Genomic DNA, 14,796 nt, shown 5'->3' on the forward strand with positions numbered 1-14,796 from the left:
CAAAGAGCACAAACTCACTGCAACACATTGTTGTCCAGCATTCTATCCAAACACTAAGTCGTTACCTTCACAATATGGAGCTGCTATCGTTTTGATAGGTGTAGTGTATTAGGACCCAGACTCCCCCTCAGTGGTGCATGTAACGCCGGACTGTAGTTGTTAAGGATAAAGGTGTCGTGTCGGGCGGAATAAAGCTATCGTTTAAGGTTCAATCTGTGGTAATCCCCCGTTATTTACCGACCAGATAGGTAACAACAATAGGGTCAACATATATTGGACTACCAGGATTTTTTCTTTACTTAATTTATAGTTGCAATAATTTACCACATGAGCCTTATTCTTAATTATTCATTAATTTGTTAAAAGAAAACAGTGCTAAATATCGACTGGCACGATATTTAATTCTTTCGTAAATTCTTCACAACGGTTTAACTTAAACGTGCTTTTATTCAGTCGTTTTTTCAGCATTTACATAACAGTACAGTCTAGATGACATGGGTATACTTGTAAGAATACTTGCATAAACAGTTTCTCTAACCTTTCTTCTCTTGTTAGTTGAACTTTTTTCAATCTTCCAATTGGTATTCGGCTTGGTTCACGATTTGCGTTTTATGCTTCCATCGATTAGCATTAAATTGAATGTTTCTCGACGAAAGGTTCACTCATAACTGTTTGCTCCTAAAGAGATCTCTCATAAGGTTCGCGGACCGACCCGTTCCGAAAACGCTCGACATCTCTTAGAGTGGGTCTACCGCAAACGCTGTGTGCATATTTTGTATGCGTTTTTAGCGTATTATGTACAGTATGTTTCATATGTTTGTTGTTGTTTGATTTATCATCTACGGGTTTATATCGAATTAATTTGATGGCCTGCTCCCAGTTGGCTTGTTAGCTCAATTGGTAGAGCGCTGTACTAGTATCGCAGAGGTCAGTGGTTCGAATCCCGTACAGGCCTGAAATTTTTATCAGGTCTGATTTTCACTATTGCTCAAATAGTGCTTTACTGCGAAGAATCGTTCTCATATATGTACAGTATCTGTGCCGATTTTGAGCCGTAAGAAACTTCTCTTCCTCCGCCATTACCCCATGCATTGTGCGCATCAGTCAAAACGTCACTCTCGCGTCAGAGTCAAAACGTTGCGTAGCGTGTTAAGGACTTGACTGCGATTTGCAACTGAACGAAAAAAAACCCAAAATTTCAACTCGGGCGTTTCCTTTGGAAAGCCCAAGTAGTGAGTCGCCTTCGGTGCCTCGATATCCGTCGATCGTCTACCGATAATTATCACCCTCATTGGCCACAGAGAAATTTGTTTACCCGGCAAATCGTCGAATTCGGTCGCGTTCGTAATCCTCCATATCAATACGAACCATCATGTTGGCAGATGTATTCAGACGGTAAAAAGTCGCTCGCAAGCTAAAACTCGTCCTCCGAGTTTTTACTACTCGGGGTGATTATAATCTTCATTGAATGCATCCCTCCTTGGCTGTTAGACTACAAAATTCTTCTGGGTCTCTACTTACCTTTAATAAATTTACAGAGGTGAGTGTTTGACTTGTATTCAACACAACATGTTTCATTTTCTTCCCACGGATCACTTTCTTCGCAGGTGCTCTAAGTTAAGGCAACCAGTTTCATCAATACATATATTTCCAAGCATTGGTCGCAGACTTTTTTTTTTTTTAATTTCTGGCGAGATGTAATTCTCCTTTGCATTCTTAATTTTTTTTTGTCCAGCCAAATTCTCTCTGAGAAATTAAAACATATTTTATTTCAATTGAATTATATATATCAGTCTTACAACAGGTGCTTTCATGAACTAATCACTAAATGTTGGTACCGTAGTACTGTGTTTATTTATCTCAAACGAACGTCGAAAACTCGAGCTCATACATTGGCCGCACGGCCTCGGTCAATGAAAGTGAAAGTAAGTGAAAGTTTTTCAGAATTATAACAAACAAAGAAGGCATCAAATTCCAAATACCTGCCTGAACGAAAAAAAAAAAACAAATATTAACTCACCGAACCGTTCGCTTAAGCCAACGAAAGACACAATAACGCCCTTTTTAAAACTCTCTTCAATGGATAAAAAACTAAACAAAACATCCGCAAACCCGAGCACATGGCGATTACAGCCAAAAGTCGTGTGACCAGCAAAACCTCGGACTCCCAAGGGAGTCGGGAGTGACACTAAAGAAAGATATTAGTTTTTATGGAGACTGCAAGGATGCTTTCGTTAACAATTTAAAAGACACAATTCATCGTCAACCTGTAGTTGGCAATATTTCAAAGTAGCCTTAAAAGACTATTTTTAAAAAACGGACGGCTCCGGTGTTCTATCCACTGATAAAGCTTTTTTAAGCACAGTTTAGTGATCTGAATCAAACACCGAGCATCATCTAAAGAGCTTTCTATCCACCCACTTCTCAATAAAATAATACCAACGGTTTTAATCTATAAAGAATTGTATACTAATCGAAATTTAAAACACCCAGCGAAAAAGTGAAAGATCACTCCTAGGAAAAAAAGATATTACTCGTAACTAAATTATATCTATGACACTTAGCGAACAGGCTGACATTCGATTTTAAACAAATAAAAATTTTTACAAGTTATATAGAACATTAACACCGAGCAGTATTATCAGATTTATTCCTCTATACAAAGTTCCATCTTCTCTTGTAACATTCACTCGTGGAAACGAAGATGTATGACAAGCATCGTTCTTCAGACATGCATTCAAACAGACAAGAGGTCTCAGATACTACTTCAAACTCTCTTAAGACTCTTCCATTCATTTTTCGATTTTCTATCGTCTTTGCGAAGTTAACAGCCCTTAGATCGGGCTCTGCCCTGTGCTAGACCCGTGAGTGGGAACACCACAAAGGCCCATAGGTACATGTTCAGATGTTTCACTGATTTCTGCAGCCTTTGACTCAACTCGCAATCGTTGAATTTACCATCTTCTTGACTTAATGTCATTAGAACTTTCTTCTTCAATATACTTTAATTAAAATTGGCCGGGTTCATCCCCTTTGGCTGATCCTTTCGAATAATACACAGTTTCGTCCTTAAAATGCCATCAACCTTGGTGACCTTACTATTGTTTTGATATCTTTTTCACTTGGTTCAAACATCTTATTCAAGAGTGGCTACTGGAGTATTCAATTCCTAAGCCAATCAAAGCAATTTCAATCTAAAAATACTAATGCTCTTTTCTTAAAGGAAAGGCAACGAAACAGCTTGGGTCACAAAATTAACATCTGCCTGTCAGTTGTGTTAGTCACATCTAGTCCAGCCCTCCTCATGCATTCCTCTCGTGTTGAGGTTAATGACCCCTATGGCAGCTAGCCTCTAGTAATTGATCGGACGATAAACAAGACACTTAAATACAGCGGCTTGAATTTGGTAACAAAACAAGCCGAATTAGCATAATTCTGCTAAATAAAGGCAATAACACGGTGGGCAAAGTATCAGGGAATTAACTTCAGGAGTTGCCTCGCAGTTCATTGTGTAATTCGCCAATGGTTTGCATTTAACAATTAATTTTGTCAAAATAGGAGAATTGACAGCAGCGATACCAACTGATGAGTTCGTCGAACAACGGCTTTTAGATGATCCAAGTGATAAAAAATTATTAATATATTAGTTTATCTGTTTATACGTCTACGTTCGATTAAAATATTCCATATTAGGTACGTACATGCAGGCGTCTTTCCCTATTGTATCACAGATAAGAAAACGTTTGTATGTTTAATTTGGCACACTCCGTCTTCGCTATGGCTAACTCGCATATACGCTATACTACAATCAACAGAAGCTTTGTCAAGAATCTTTTCACGCATTACAGATATCTTCAACTCTTGAGAGCTGCAGCGTGCGAAACCTTTACGGACACAGCCCCCACAAATAAAATCATACTGGTCGAAGTTTGATCTCAATGCGCTTCAACGAATACTTCTGCCCTCGAAATAAGGCCCAAGTTACTCCCTGTGCGATACTTCCACCTTGGTACAAACCATTTGGATTGGCGGCGTGACATCTATTATACCACCAGCCACCTTTGAAGGCCAATGCACAGTTTTTACCGTTGTGGACATCATTGTCCCTGTCCTTGGTTGTAAACCTCATTTTTCTGAATTTTAAAAATAAATTTCTTAAGAATTTGAGAAGAAACTACCTAACAATGTTGTTGAAAGTATTGCATTGGCTTCAGTGCCCACGTTAGAAGAAAGGCCTTGTCTGAAAATAGTAAAAAAATTCACTACCATGAAATTCAAGGACAAATGAAAATGGTGTCGTAAGCAAGGTGGAAAAAGTATCGTATCTCATTCGACAGTCATCAAAAGTTTTTGGACAAAGGTCTCTCAGAAATCACCCTAATATTACCATTTATTCTGCATACTACCAAAACCCGCAATACCTGCAACATACCTGATAGGCTGAGGGAAAGATAAGCTCAATGTGTCGCCTGCAGTGCCTCTGTATCCATCGATCGTCACCCGATAATCATCATTTTCGTCGGCTACAAAGAAAGTCGTGTACTCTGCAAATCTTCGGTCACCTTCGTAATCCGCCATATCGATGCGAACCATCATGTTGACAGATGCGGTCAGACGGTGAAGATAATCGTTCCCAAGCCAAAACTCGCCCTTCAGATTTCCAAAGCCTTTTTTGTATGATTCCCAATCAACATAAAAGTCTACAGAGCCATTCATGCGTCTTTGAAGGATGGTCCATCCTCCGCCATCAGTTGTCATGTCACACAGCACTTGGATGGGATCTTCTTCATCAGGGTAAATCCAGTGCACACCGTCAGCTGTGAAGCCATCTTGAAAATGATCAAGGCAGTTCTTGGGGTAATCTACAAGATAAGAAAAACCTAAAGGTAGGATAGCTCTGGAATAAAATGGCAAAATCTATAACGCTACCTGTAAATACAAATAGATGTCTGGTCCTTACACGATTCCGTTATACTCGATCACCAAAGTTTTTTCATGCCTGCAGATTATTGCTGTCCAATATTAGATTGTTTAGCTACTAAGGGTAATTTCTTTTCTCTAACGAAGTGGACATGAGCTGATGTTCTTCATCTCACCTTCTGACTACTTACCCTATTGGGAATTTCTCTTTTACCTTTTATTAAAAACGCTGCTATACAAGAGTAAATTTCTCAGTTTCATTTGTTGCCCCGGCATTTTGAAAGCACCATTTATGTCCCTTTCTAATTTCGTCTTCGTTCTCGTTTACCCTTCCCCCTGCCTGAGAGAACCCTGCCATATGTGCATCTTTCCTTGGGTGTCAAACTACAAGAATATATCGAGTCTCCACTTACCTTTAATACACGTGAACAAATGAGTGTTTGATTTGTAGTCAGCAATACATATTTCATTTTCTTTGCAGGGATCATCTTCCTCGCAGGCGCTCTAAAAATTTTAATCCTCCTCGTAAATTATACACACAAGAAGTGAAAATCCATGAAATAAACGGGCGGTTTTTATTTATAGTAGTCCGAGAATGAAATCTTATCCAAAGCCTTTAAAAAAGTTTCTAAATCAAAGTTGACTAATTCCAAACTACACTAGTGTCATCATGGTGCTCGGTCTTTTTCCTCTGAGAACCTCTATCTTCATATCAGGTGTTTCTAAGTAATAATAACGTTAGAAAGATATTTGTTTCATTGGGGAGTGCTGTGAAAGCACTTAATTTATTGGAAACCCGTAGTTAATCAAAGTAAATACACTTCTATAGCTTTTTTTCCAAAAACTGATGGCTCCTGCGTTACACAAAAGTTTACTTAAGCGTTTCGAAGCAGAAAGCGCGGTGATGTCCATAAGAAACCAGGCATTATTTGAAGAGCTTCTATGTAATCCTTCATGAAATATATAAATATTAATCTATAAAGTGTTGTTTACCGATCAGATTTTAAACACTGGACAAAGCGCCTAACATACTTTGAGAAAAGAGGATGTAACTTGTCTTAAAGCAGATCTACAGAAGTATAATAGCACTTGACCCTCCGGATTACATTTTTCTTTCATTACAGCTCACAATTCTATAATTTTTCAACCCATATCAGCAGATTTAAACCGTATTATCACCTGTATTCCTCTATATAATGCTCCATCTTCTTTCGTAAAATTCATTCGACCAGCGAATCGGTCAGAGTCACTTAGTTGGCATCTACTTGTCTCCTTGCCATGGATAGGAAGGAAGTTGTATGACAAACATCGGTCATCAGAAATACATTCAAACTGACAAGAGATCTCAGATACCACCTCGAACTCTCTTAAGATTCTCCCATTAAGTTTTTTATCCTTTATCGCCTTTGCGAAACTAGCTGCTTTTAAATCAGACTCTGAAACACGATTCGATCCTTGTATAAGCCCCACGAGTGGGAACACCAGGAGGATCCAAAGGAACATGTTTGTATTCTTCACTTTTTAAGCTGACTTCGACTCAGCTCGCACTCGCTGAAATTACCATATACATGTACTAAATCTGATAAAATCAGAATTTACCGGACCAATATTTCATAAGCTCCCCCGAAGTGATTCAAAGAGTTGCCACTGTGATACCTCTTTATTCATACTGTACGTGGGGTTAATTTCTAGCCCCTGAGAAATCCTTTTAAGGGAAACATATGTTTTGTCGTCAAAGGTTTACCAAGCAACATTTATAAACTTATCATGGTTTATGAGTTTTCTTGACTTCTGAAACAATAATCTAATCAACAATGCAAAACAGAACTGAGTATTATTACTCAAGCCAATCAGAACAATCTCAGTCGGAATCTTACAAACCTTTACTTAGTAGAAAGAAGACAAGACAGGTTGGCTCATAAAAATGACATCAGGCTATTAGTTATGCCGGTTAACACATTCAGTCGCACGATTATCAAACCGCTATTATTAGACTCTGAGTTGAGTTTCATTTGCTATGGTTTGCATTGTTTGAGATCTACATGCAGTGTTGACGAATAACTCGGTCAGAGTTACTTAGTTGGTTTCTGCTTGTCAGCTTTCTTTGGATGGGAAGAAAGTTGTATGTCAAGCATCGATCTTCAGAAATACATTCAAACTGACAAGTGATTTCAGACACCACCTCAAGCTCTCTTAAGACTCTCCCATTCATTTTTGACCTTTTGTCGCCTTTGCAAAACTAGCAGCCTTCGAATAGGGCTCCGAAACGTGATTTGACCCTTGCACGAGCTCTACGAGTGGAACATTGAAAGGCCCATAGGTACATGTTTAGATGGTTCACTTTTTATGCTGCTTTCGACCCAGCTCGCACTCATTGTATTTTCCTTCTGGTGAATCTAAAACTATCAGAACTTTCTGGATTAATGACTGACAGCCTCCCACTCGAGGTGATTCAAAGAGCTGCTATTGTTTCCTATTTATTTAATTCACGCGAAAAGTCAATTTTTTTTGCCGCCCTGAAAAATCCTTGTAAATGGTGCATATGTTTCTGTCTTAAAAAATACCAAGCAACATTTGTGACGTTACCATTGTTTGAATGTTTTGTTGAATTCAGGTCACACAGTTCAATCGAACTGATCAGATCTACTTCAGTCGGAAATCCTAAACACTTTCCAAGAGGTAGAGCAACTTTATGGAACTATGTACATACATACATACATACATACATACATGTATACATACATACATACATACACACATACATACATACATACATACATACATACATACCTACATGCATACATGCATACATAAATACATACATACATACATACATACATACATACATACACACATATATACATACATACAAACATACATATACATATGTTAATTGACCACTCCCCATGGGGGCTTTTCAGGGCCAATTCCCACCTACCCAAGGGAAGGACATCCATCACACAGTAATCTCGTGCGTGGGAAATTAACGTCTCCTACCCCTAACCCTGCAGGAGACGGGACCTCCATTTATTCGTCCCCATCCGAGAAGACAAGAGTATCGAACCATTTCTTCATATAGAAAGGTAGCATATTCTTCTCACTTGTTTTAAGACCTTGAGTGTTGGTCCGGCCGGGGCTCGAACCCTCTACCTCCCGCACAACAGTCCAGCGCTCTATCCAAGTAACATAAGATTAAGGGGTTGTACCGTTAGACATGTGTAAGCAGTCGCACGAATTTTTTCGTAAAACCAAAGTCCTCTCGCAATCACATTTGAAGTCAGTGGCCTCTAGGGCAATCAATCTTTAATATTGACTCGAACCATAACAAGAAACGGCAGCTGTTTGGAATTAGCAACAAAGAAAGCTGAAGTAGCGTAATACTATCAGATAAAGCCATTAGTACGATAGTAAAAGTATCAGTAAATTAAATTTCGGGAACTACAGCAAACTGTGTCGTGTAGTTCGCCAATCTGCTGTGTTAAAGACGTACAATATACCATATATTTATAGGGACTGCCAATGGGGATCTCCCCACCGCCCTAACGACAACAACGTTTAAAAAAGATCATGAAGAAAAATGACTTTATTATATCCTTAAAAAAGAAGGAACTATCATAAACAAGATGTCAACTTCTAGAGAAAACACTGAAAAAGAGACTGACTTCTACTAGAAAACTTTCTAAATGATGATTCCTCGTGTTGTGCTAAAAAGTCGCTGCGTTTGAAAAGGCTACACATTTCGGCTAGCTAGAAGTTCCATACTTAATGTTTCCTCCACATCAAATATGAAAACGATATCTGTGCCAAGACTGTGCGGAACTTCGAGAGGTTTATGTTGTTGGCCTTGGTGATCCTTTTACAATAATTGTGGGCTTCAGATCTCTTTCAAAACATAATATATATATATATATATATATATGTATATGATATATAATATATAGTATATAATATAGTTGCTAGATAAACACTCAAGGCCTACCACTTACTGTTATATTATTTGATCCAGTAACGGCTTTCAGAGGATCCTGGCTATAGGTACTCTATGATAACCGATTGATGTAAAACAAGCTTTTTACATACTTAATTGTAGAAGACTTGGGTGGAATGAGAAATGTTCCAATATCAAAGTGCCAATATATATGTTTGTGCATCTTAATATAATATTCAGCACTTTACATAAATGCTAGATTCTTTTCCAACTGTTTCGCGCTGGAATTCAATCAAAATTCATTGTTCTCGTAACGTCTGATATATTTGTGGCTCTTAGAAGCTACGGTACTTAGTTTGCTAGAGGCTGGTGAGACACAACTTTCCCAGATAAAATTTCAATTAAATTTTGGTCTTAGTTTAATTTCTGTTCGTTTTAACGAGTATTCTTGTCCTCGAAATGTTTGCCAAGTAACTCCTTGTCCAGAAGATCCGCCTGGAAACATGCCATTGGGATTAGCGTTATGGCAGCCATTATACCACCAGCCACCTTTATTGTTCACTGCACAATTTGCATTACTATTGACGTCGTTATCTCTGTCTTTGGTAGTGAACTGCATATTTCTAAAAGCGAAAAAAAAAAACCTTAAGAAAATGAGAATGGCAAAAATGTTGCAAGAAGTATATTTGAGGGTTAGCAATTTTCAAGGAGCACCAAACTCTCAGAGAGCTATGACGGCATGGTCAATATGCTGAAAAGAAAAACACTTTTGATGTTCTATGATTAGCAAATAGAACTTCATCACGTAGTGGCCACTTCTAGTCTTCAGGGTATGTGCAAGCAACATTGCATATTAGATTGATTGAGAGAACATGTCCTATTAAGGTTCAGCATTACAGCGAAAAGTATTTCTTGGACAGCATCCAATATAAAAGGCGCAAAACAGGCAGCGATTGTGAGCAAAAATGTCTGGTCAGTTACTATGCAAGTTACGCGGCCCTCAATATCACTTCCTGGGTGGTAGCGATTCCGAATTTTGCCACTTAAGTACACTATTATTCCTGATGCAGAACAACTTATATAAAAATGTTATTACATACTTGATGGGCTTGGTCTTAGATAGCAGTGAGTCACCTGCGGTGCCTCTGTATCCGTCGATCGTCACTCGATAATTATCGCTTTCACCGGCTACAGAGAAAGTGGTATACTTGGCAAATCTTCGGTCACCTTCGTAATCTTCCATATCAATACGGAACAACATGTTTGCAGATGTAGTCAGACGGTGAAGATAATCATTCCCAAGCCAAAACTCGCCCTTCAGATTTCCAAAGCCTTTTTTGTATGATTCCCAGTCAACATAAAAGTCTACAGAGCCATCCATGCGTCTCTGAAAGACGGTCCATCCTCCGCCATTAGTTGTCATGTCACACAGCACTTGAAAGGGTTCTTCTTCATCAGGGTAAATCCAGTACACGCCGTCAGTTGTGGAACCATTTTGATGGTAGTCATAACAGTTCTTGGGACAGCCTGTAATGGGAATTCCATGAATATACGGTAATCCGATAGCCTTAGGATAACCATTCGTAAAAACATACATCTGGTGCTCGACGAAACGGATTATTTCTTAAGTGTTAAATTGGGGAGACTATTACTGAAAGAGAAAAATAACCCTGACATAGTCTTCCCATTATTTTACTTTTCCCGTGAATTTGGATGGCATAAAATACAAACAGCTGCTCAAAAAGCCGCTCACCTTTCAGTCAACGATATATATAACCTTACCAGTGACGCACTTGCAGAAATGAGTATCTGCTCTGTAGTCAGCTACACATATTTCATTGTCTTTGCAGGGATACTCTTCCTCGCAGATGCCCTTGGGGATAAGAAAGCAAAAACTGTATTCTATAGTTTCTTCCCAAATTTGGTGCCCCTTATTAATGGAAGCCGTTTATTTTGAAGAATGAGAAAAGGTTAATTTTTAAAACACTCATTCGGTTAAACATGACAATTTTCGGAAATTTAGTGAAGAATCAGATTTCAGCATTTTACATACATATCATTCTTCTGAGATTTTACTTTTTTCGAACGGAATCCTTTCTGATAAATTATAAGCACTTTTCAATGTTAATGCTTGTTCTCAGCAAGAGCTGATTTAAAAAATTATTGTACGTTTTATCCTCTCTCGCTTAAGAATTACATTTAAACGCTGAGAGCGCCAGCGCGAGCGAAGTTGTTGCGAAGGATCGGGATCACTTCATTTTCCACTTTTTCCTCACTCAGAATTTTCATATCCACCATGGAATTCAGGGACGCACCTATCGAAACTAGCTAACTAGTTCTTTAACTTTTGCATTATTAAAGAGAAAGTTTAAAGTATAAACGGAACCTAACATTGAATCATGGCATTTGGGTTCCTTCAAGTTCGCTTTGCCTCAGCCTTAGAATATGAAGAGTATCTAGAGTCTTTGAACAAACGTATTTTACGATTTATTGTTAATGATCCACTGTCTAGTTATGATGATCTGTTAAAGAAAGCAAAGATAGCATCCTTATATACTGGAAGACTTTACAAAACTCTAATGGTAATTTTCACGAACTTTTTTGTTTCTATGTATCCTGGATATCTAAAAGAACTTTTTGTTCTCCGTAATTCCAGTTATTCACTGAGAGGAAAGAATATTCTGACTCTACCAATACCAAAAACAACAAAGTATGGTCTTGAGCGCATCCGATATCAAGCAGCAAAAACTTGGAATTCGCTCCCGGACAGCATGAAAACAATTACATCAGTCAAAGATTTTAAGATAGCGATAAGGAAAATGAACTTATAGTAGTAATTTTTTTTATTATCGTATTGGTAATAGTTCCATTTATAATTTGACAGACTTATGTATTTTTCTTTCTCGAACATATTAGCTCAACAGAGCTACTCTGAAAATTCGCTCCGAAATAAAGTACAGATATGTATGTGTATGTATGTACTTGTTTCAGCAGAAATGCTGCATTGCGGTCCGAAGTATATAGAATTAAAGCTTCTTTTTAAATTAAGAAAGAAAATATTAAATTCACTTTAAAATTTCCAAAGACTCGTCTCCCGGGGGTTTATCTAGAAATGTATGATTCTTGTCACCTGTATTCCTCTGTAAAGCACTCCATCTTCTTTGGTAAAATTTTCCCGACCAATAAATCGGTCAGAGTCACTAAGTTGGCATTTGCTTGTGGACTTTCCCAGGATAGGAAGGAAGTTGTATGACAAACATCGGTCTTCAGAAATGCATTCAAACTGACAAGAGATTTCAGACGTCACTTCAAAGTCCTTAAAGATGCTTCCATTCAGTTTTCGATCTTTTATCGCCTCTGCGAAATTAACAGCCTTAAAATCAGGATCCGAAAAACGATTTGACCCTTCAGTGAGACAGAACAAGGGAACCATTAATATCACCAGTGAGTACACGTCAAGTTCTCTAAGTACCTTCATGGCGAAGCTAGCTGGCGGAAGGTGACTGCAATTTACTGACAAAAACCGTTAAAATTGTTCTTGTGATAACCCCCAACCAGAGCAATCAAAATATCACCATAACATTTCGTCCTTATTCATTGTGTAAGTATGATTAACTTAATTTCCCTATATGATTATCATGAATAAACCCCAGGGTGTTTTTCATCAGAATTCCCACGCAATCGTAATTTGGACGAATTAAATGTGTGGTGAATTTCATTTGATCTCATAAGCAATTTGAATAACAACAATTCAAATTATCACCAATGTTTTGTTCTTACAAGGGAAAGGTAATTTGATTCGCGACTCCTCTTGAGAAACCTTGCTGAATAATTCATGCGTTTACTTCATTATATTCGCCAAGTAAATTCCAGAAAGGTCTATTTTACCAAGTCTTGTGACTTAGTCTTTTCTTATTTTTTTCTATTATTATAATTATTTTTTTGATAATGTTTTCACACTCATAGCAGTGGAAAAGAAAAAACTCGAATTAGAAACCGTGTAAGATCAGTCGTTGACCGGGAACAACCACTAATATACATACTTCATGCAAGAACAACCGCCGCCCAGTTAGCCCAATGGATAGTGCGCTGTACTGTTGTGCGGGAGGTCGAGGGTTCGAGCCCCGGCCGGACCAACACTCAAGGTCTTAAAATAATTGAGAAGAATTTGCTACCTGTCTACAACATCTAGAAATTGTTAGATATTCTAGTCTTCTCGGATAGGGGCGAATAAATGGAGGTCTCGTCTCCTGCAGAGTTGGGTGTAGGAGACGTTAATTTCCCACGCACGAAATTACTGATGGATATCCTCCCCGGGGTGGGATGGTGGGTACAAAGGGGTTAGGTGTCAATTGGGACGAATGTTCCGTTCCTTTCTCCTGCCACTCCCGTGGCGAATGGATTAAACTTAAACTAAACTTAAACTTAAAAATAACACGGTAATCACTTATCATATATCTAGCAGCACCTCTGGCAAAATTGAAGCTTATCCTGCGTTCTGATTGGCTATCCGAACAAGCAAGATGGGCCCGTCTTACCCGCTTATGATTGCCCGCTTTGACAGTTCAAACGAGAAGACATAAACGATCTTCGTGGGTTTATTGTGTCACTGTGACGAATCTGCGCCACAAAGGTGGGCGCCCTCCAACATACTCAAAACGGGAAACATAAACAAGCTCGAGAAGACACGCCACAACACAACTAAACGTAGGCCTACAATATTTATTACTCTAAGTCAGGCAATATGGTAATTAACAATTACAAACAGCAACAAAAAAAACAAACTTAATTCTTTACCCTAATCACAATAATCCGATAAAACTAAATTGCTAAATTATTTACATAAACTACTTTACTAGAGTTTACCAGAACGCAAAAATTTAACACTAGAATGCGCTAACTATATTTACAAGAGTATTATTAAGTTAAAAAGGTAGGGTTTTTTTCAGTTCAGTTCGGTTAGGTTTCACCTTACGCCCGCCTCCGTGTTCTTGTCTTGTCCACAACTCACCACGCTCCACCAACAAACGGTGCCCTGCCAAACCAAACTACCGTTTCTCCAACCAGATTCCCGTCTCATCTGTTTTCAACTTTGCTAGTTTCCTTCGTTTCAACTTTGCCTCGTCTTCTGAAAACTTTGCAGTTTCCAACTTTTTACTTCTCGTAACTTGACTCGCTCAAAAGTTCTTAATGAATCAGTTACAATCTCTTCTTCTTTTAGCTCATAGTCTCATGGTGGATTCTTCACACACCCGTATCCCGGCAAATGGTTTTCTACCGTGAAGCGGAACGATTTTTCTGAATTAATTTGTCAGAAATGATATTATGCTGAGTCTCCGTTCCCTCAAATTTTTCCACGCTCTTCGCTCGTAACTCACAAACCTTGACCTCACTTCTTCGTTACTGTGCCCAAATCCTTCATTATATACGGACGCAAGGTAACCGCGCCCAAATCCTTCATTATATACGGACGCAAGGTAACCGCGCCCAAATCCTTCATTATATACGGACGCAAGGTAACCGTGCTCAAATCCTTCATTATATACGGACGCAAGGTGCGAGAAAAAGGGGAACAAAACTATTGACTATATAGAATAAAGGTTATTTACACAAGTAAAGAATGCGATATACGTAATAGCTACAAATATCACACACTAGACATATCCTAAGAGAGTAAAAGAATGAATTACATAATCCTAAGTAAATTCTTTTGAATGTTTTCATGACAGTTACAATCACAATTGGCTTTCTTTCCCACCTCTTGCATTCTTGATTCTTCTTTGCCACATTTTAAATTTTTAATTGTTCAAGCTTGCCGGATATTAGCTTCGTTTTTTCCCGTTTCTATGGACCTTGACTTCGTGTCCTTCAAAAAAAACCTAAACAAAAACCTCGGCCAATATCAAGCCATCTTGACCCCACGCTTGGTTAATAATATTTCATGCATG

At 38.4% G+C, this 14,796-nt stretch overlaps 2 protein-coding genes across 2 annotated transcripts; both read right to left on the reverse strand.

Annotated features, from left to right (window-relative positions):
- Positions 1–1,750: 1,750 nt before the first annotated feature.
- LOC148742809 (ficolin-1-like) lies at positions 1,751–7,623 on the reverse strand. Its single transcript, XM_088760098.1, has 4 exons — positions 6,100–7,623; positions 5,334–5,424; positions 4,433–4,862; positions 1,751–4,133 (listed from the first exon to the last, which is right to left on the reverse strand). Exons 1-4 carry the CDS (start codon positions 6,421–6,423, stop codon positions 3,914–3,916), a joined length of 1,065 nt encoding a protein of 354 aa, XP_088616224.1. The 5' UTR covers positions 6,424–7,623; the 3' UTR covers positions 1,751–3,913.
- Positions 7,624–8,485: 862 nt separating this feature from the next.
- Positions 8,486–12,343, reverse strand: LOC111340126 (ficolin-2). The gene is made up of 4 exons (XM_022946914.2): positions 11,979–12,343; positions 10,631–10,721; positions 9,949–10,375; positions 8,486–9,471 (listed from the first exon to the last, which is right to left on the reverse strand). The coding sequence occupies exons 1-4, from the start codon at positions 12,324–12,326 to the stop codon at positions 9,246–9,248; spliced, it is 1,092 nt and encodes a 363-aa protein (XP_022802649.2). The 5' UTR covers positions 12,327–12,343; the 3' UTR covers positions 8,486–9,245.
- Positions 12,344–14,796: the final 2,453 nt, after the last annotated feature.

This window comes from Stylophora pistillata, chromosome 1 (genome assembly GCF_964205215.1).
Source record: "Stylophora pistillata chromosome 1, jaStyPist1.2, whole genome shotgun sequence".
In the NCBI taxonomy this organism is placed as follows: domain Eukaryota; kingdom Metazoa; phylum Cnidaria; class Anthozoa; order Scleractinia; family Pocilloporidae; genus Stylophora; species Stylophora pistillata.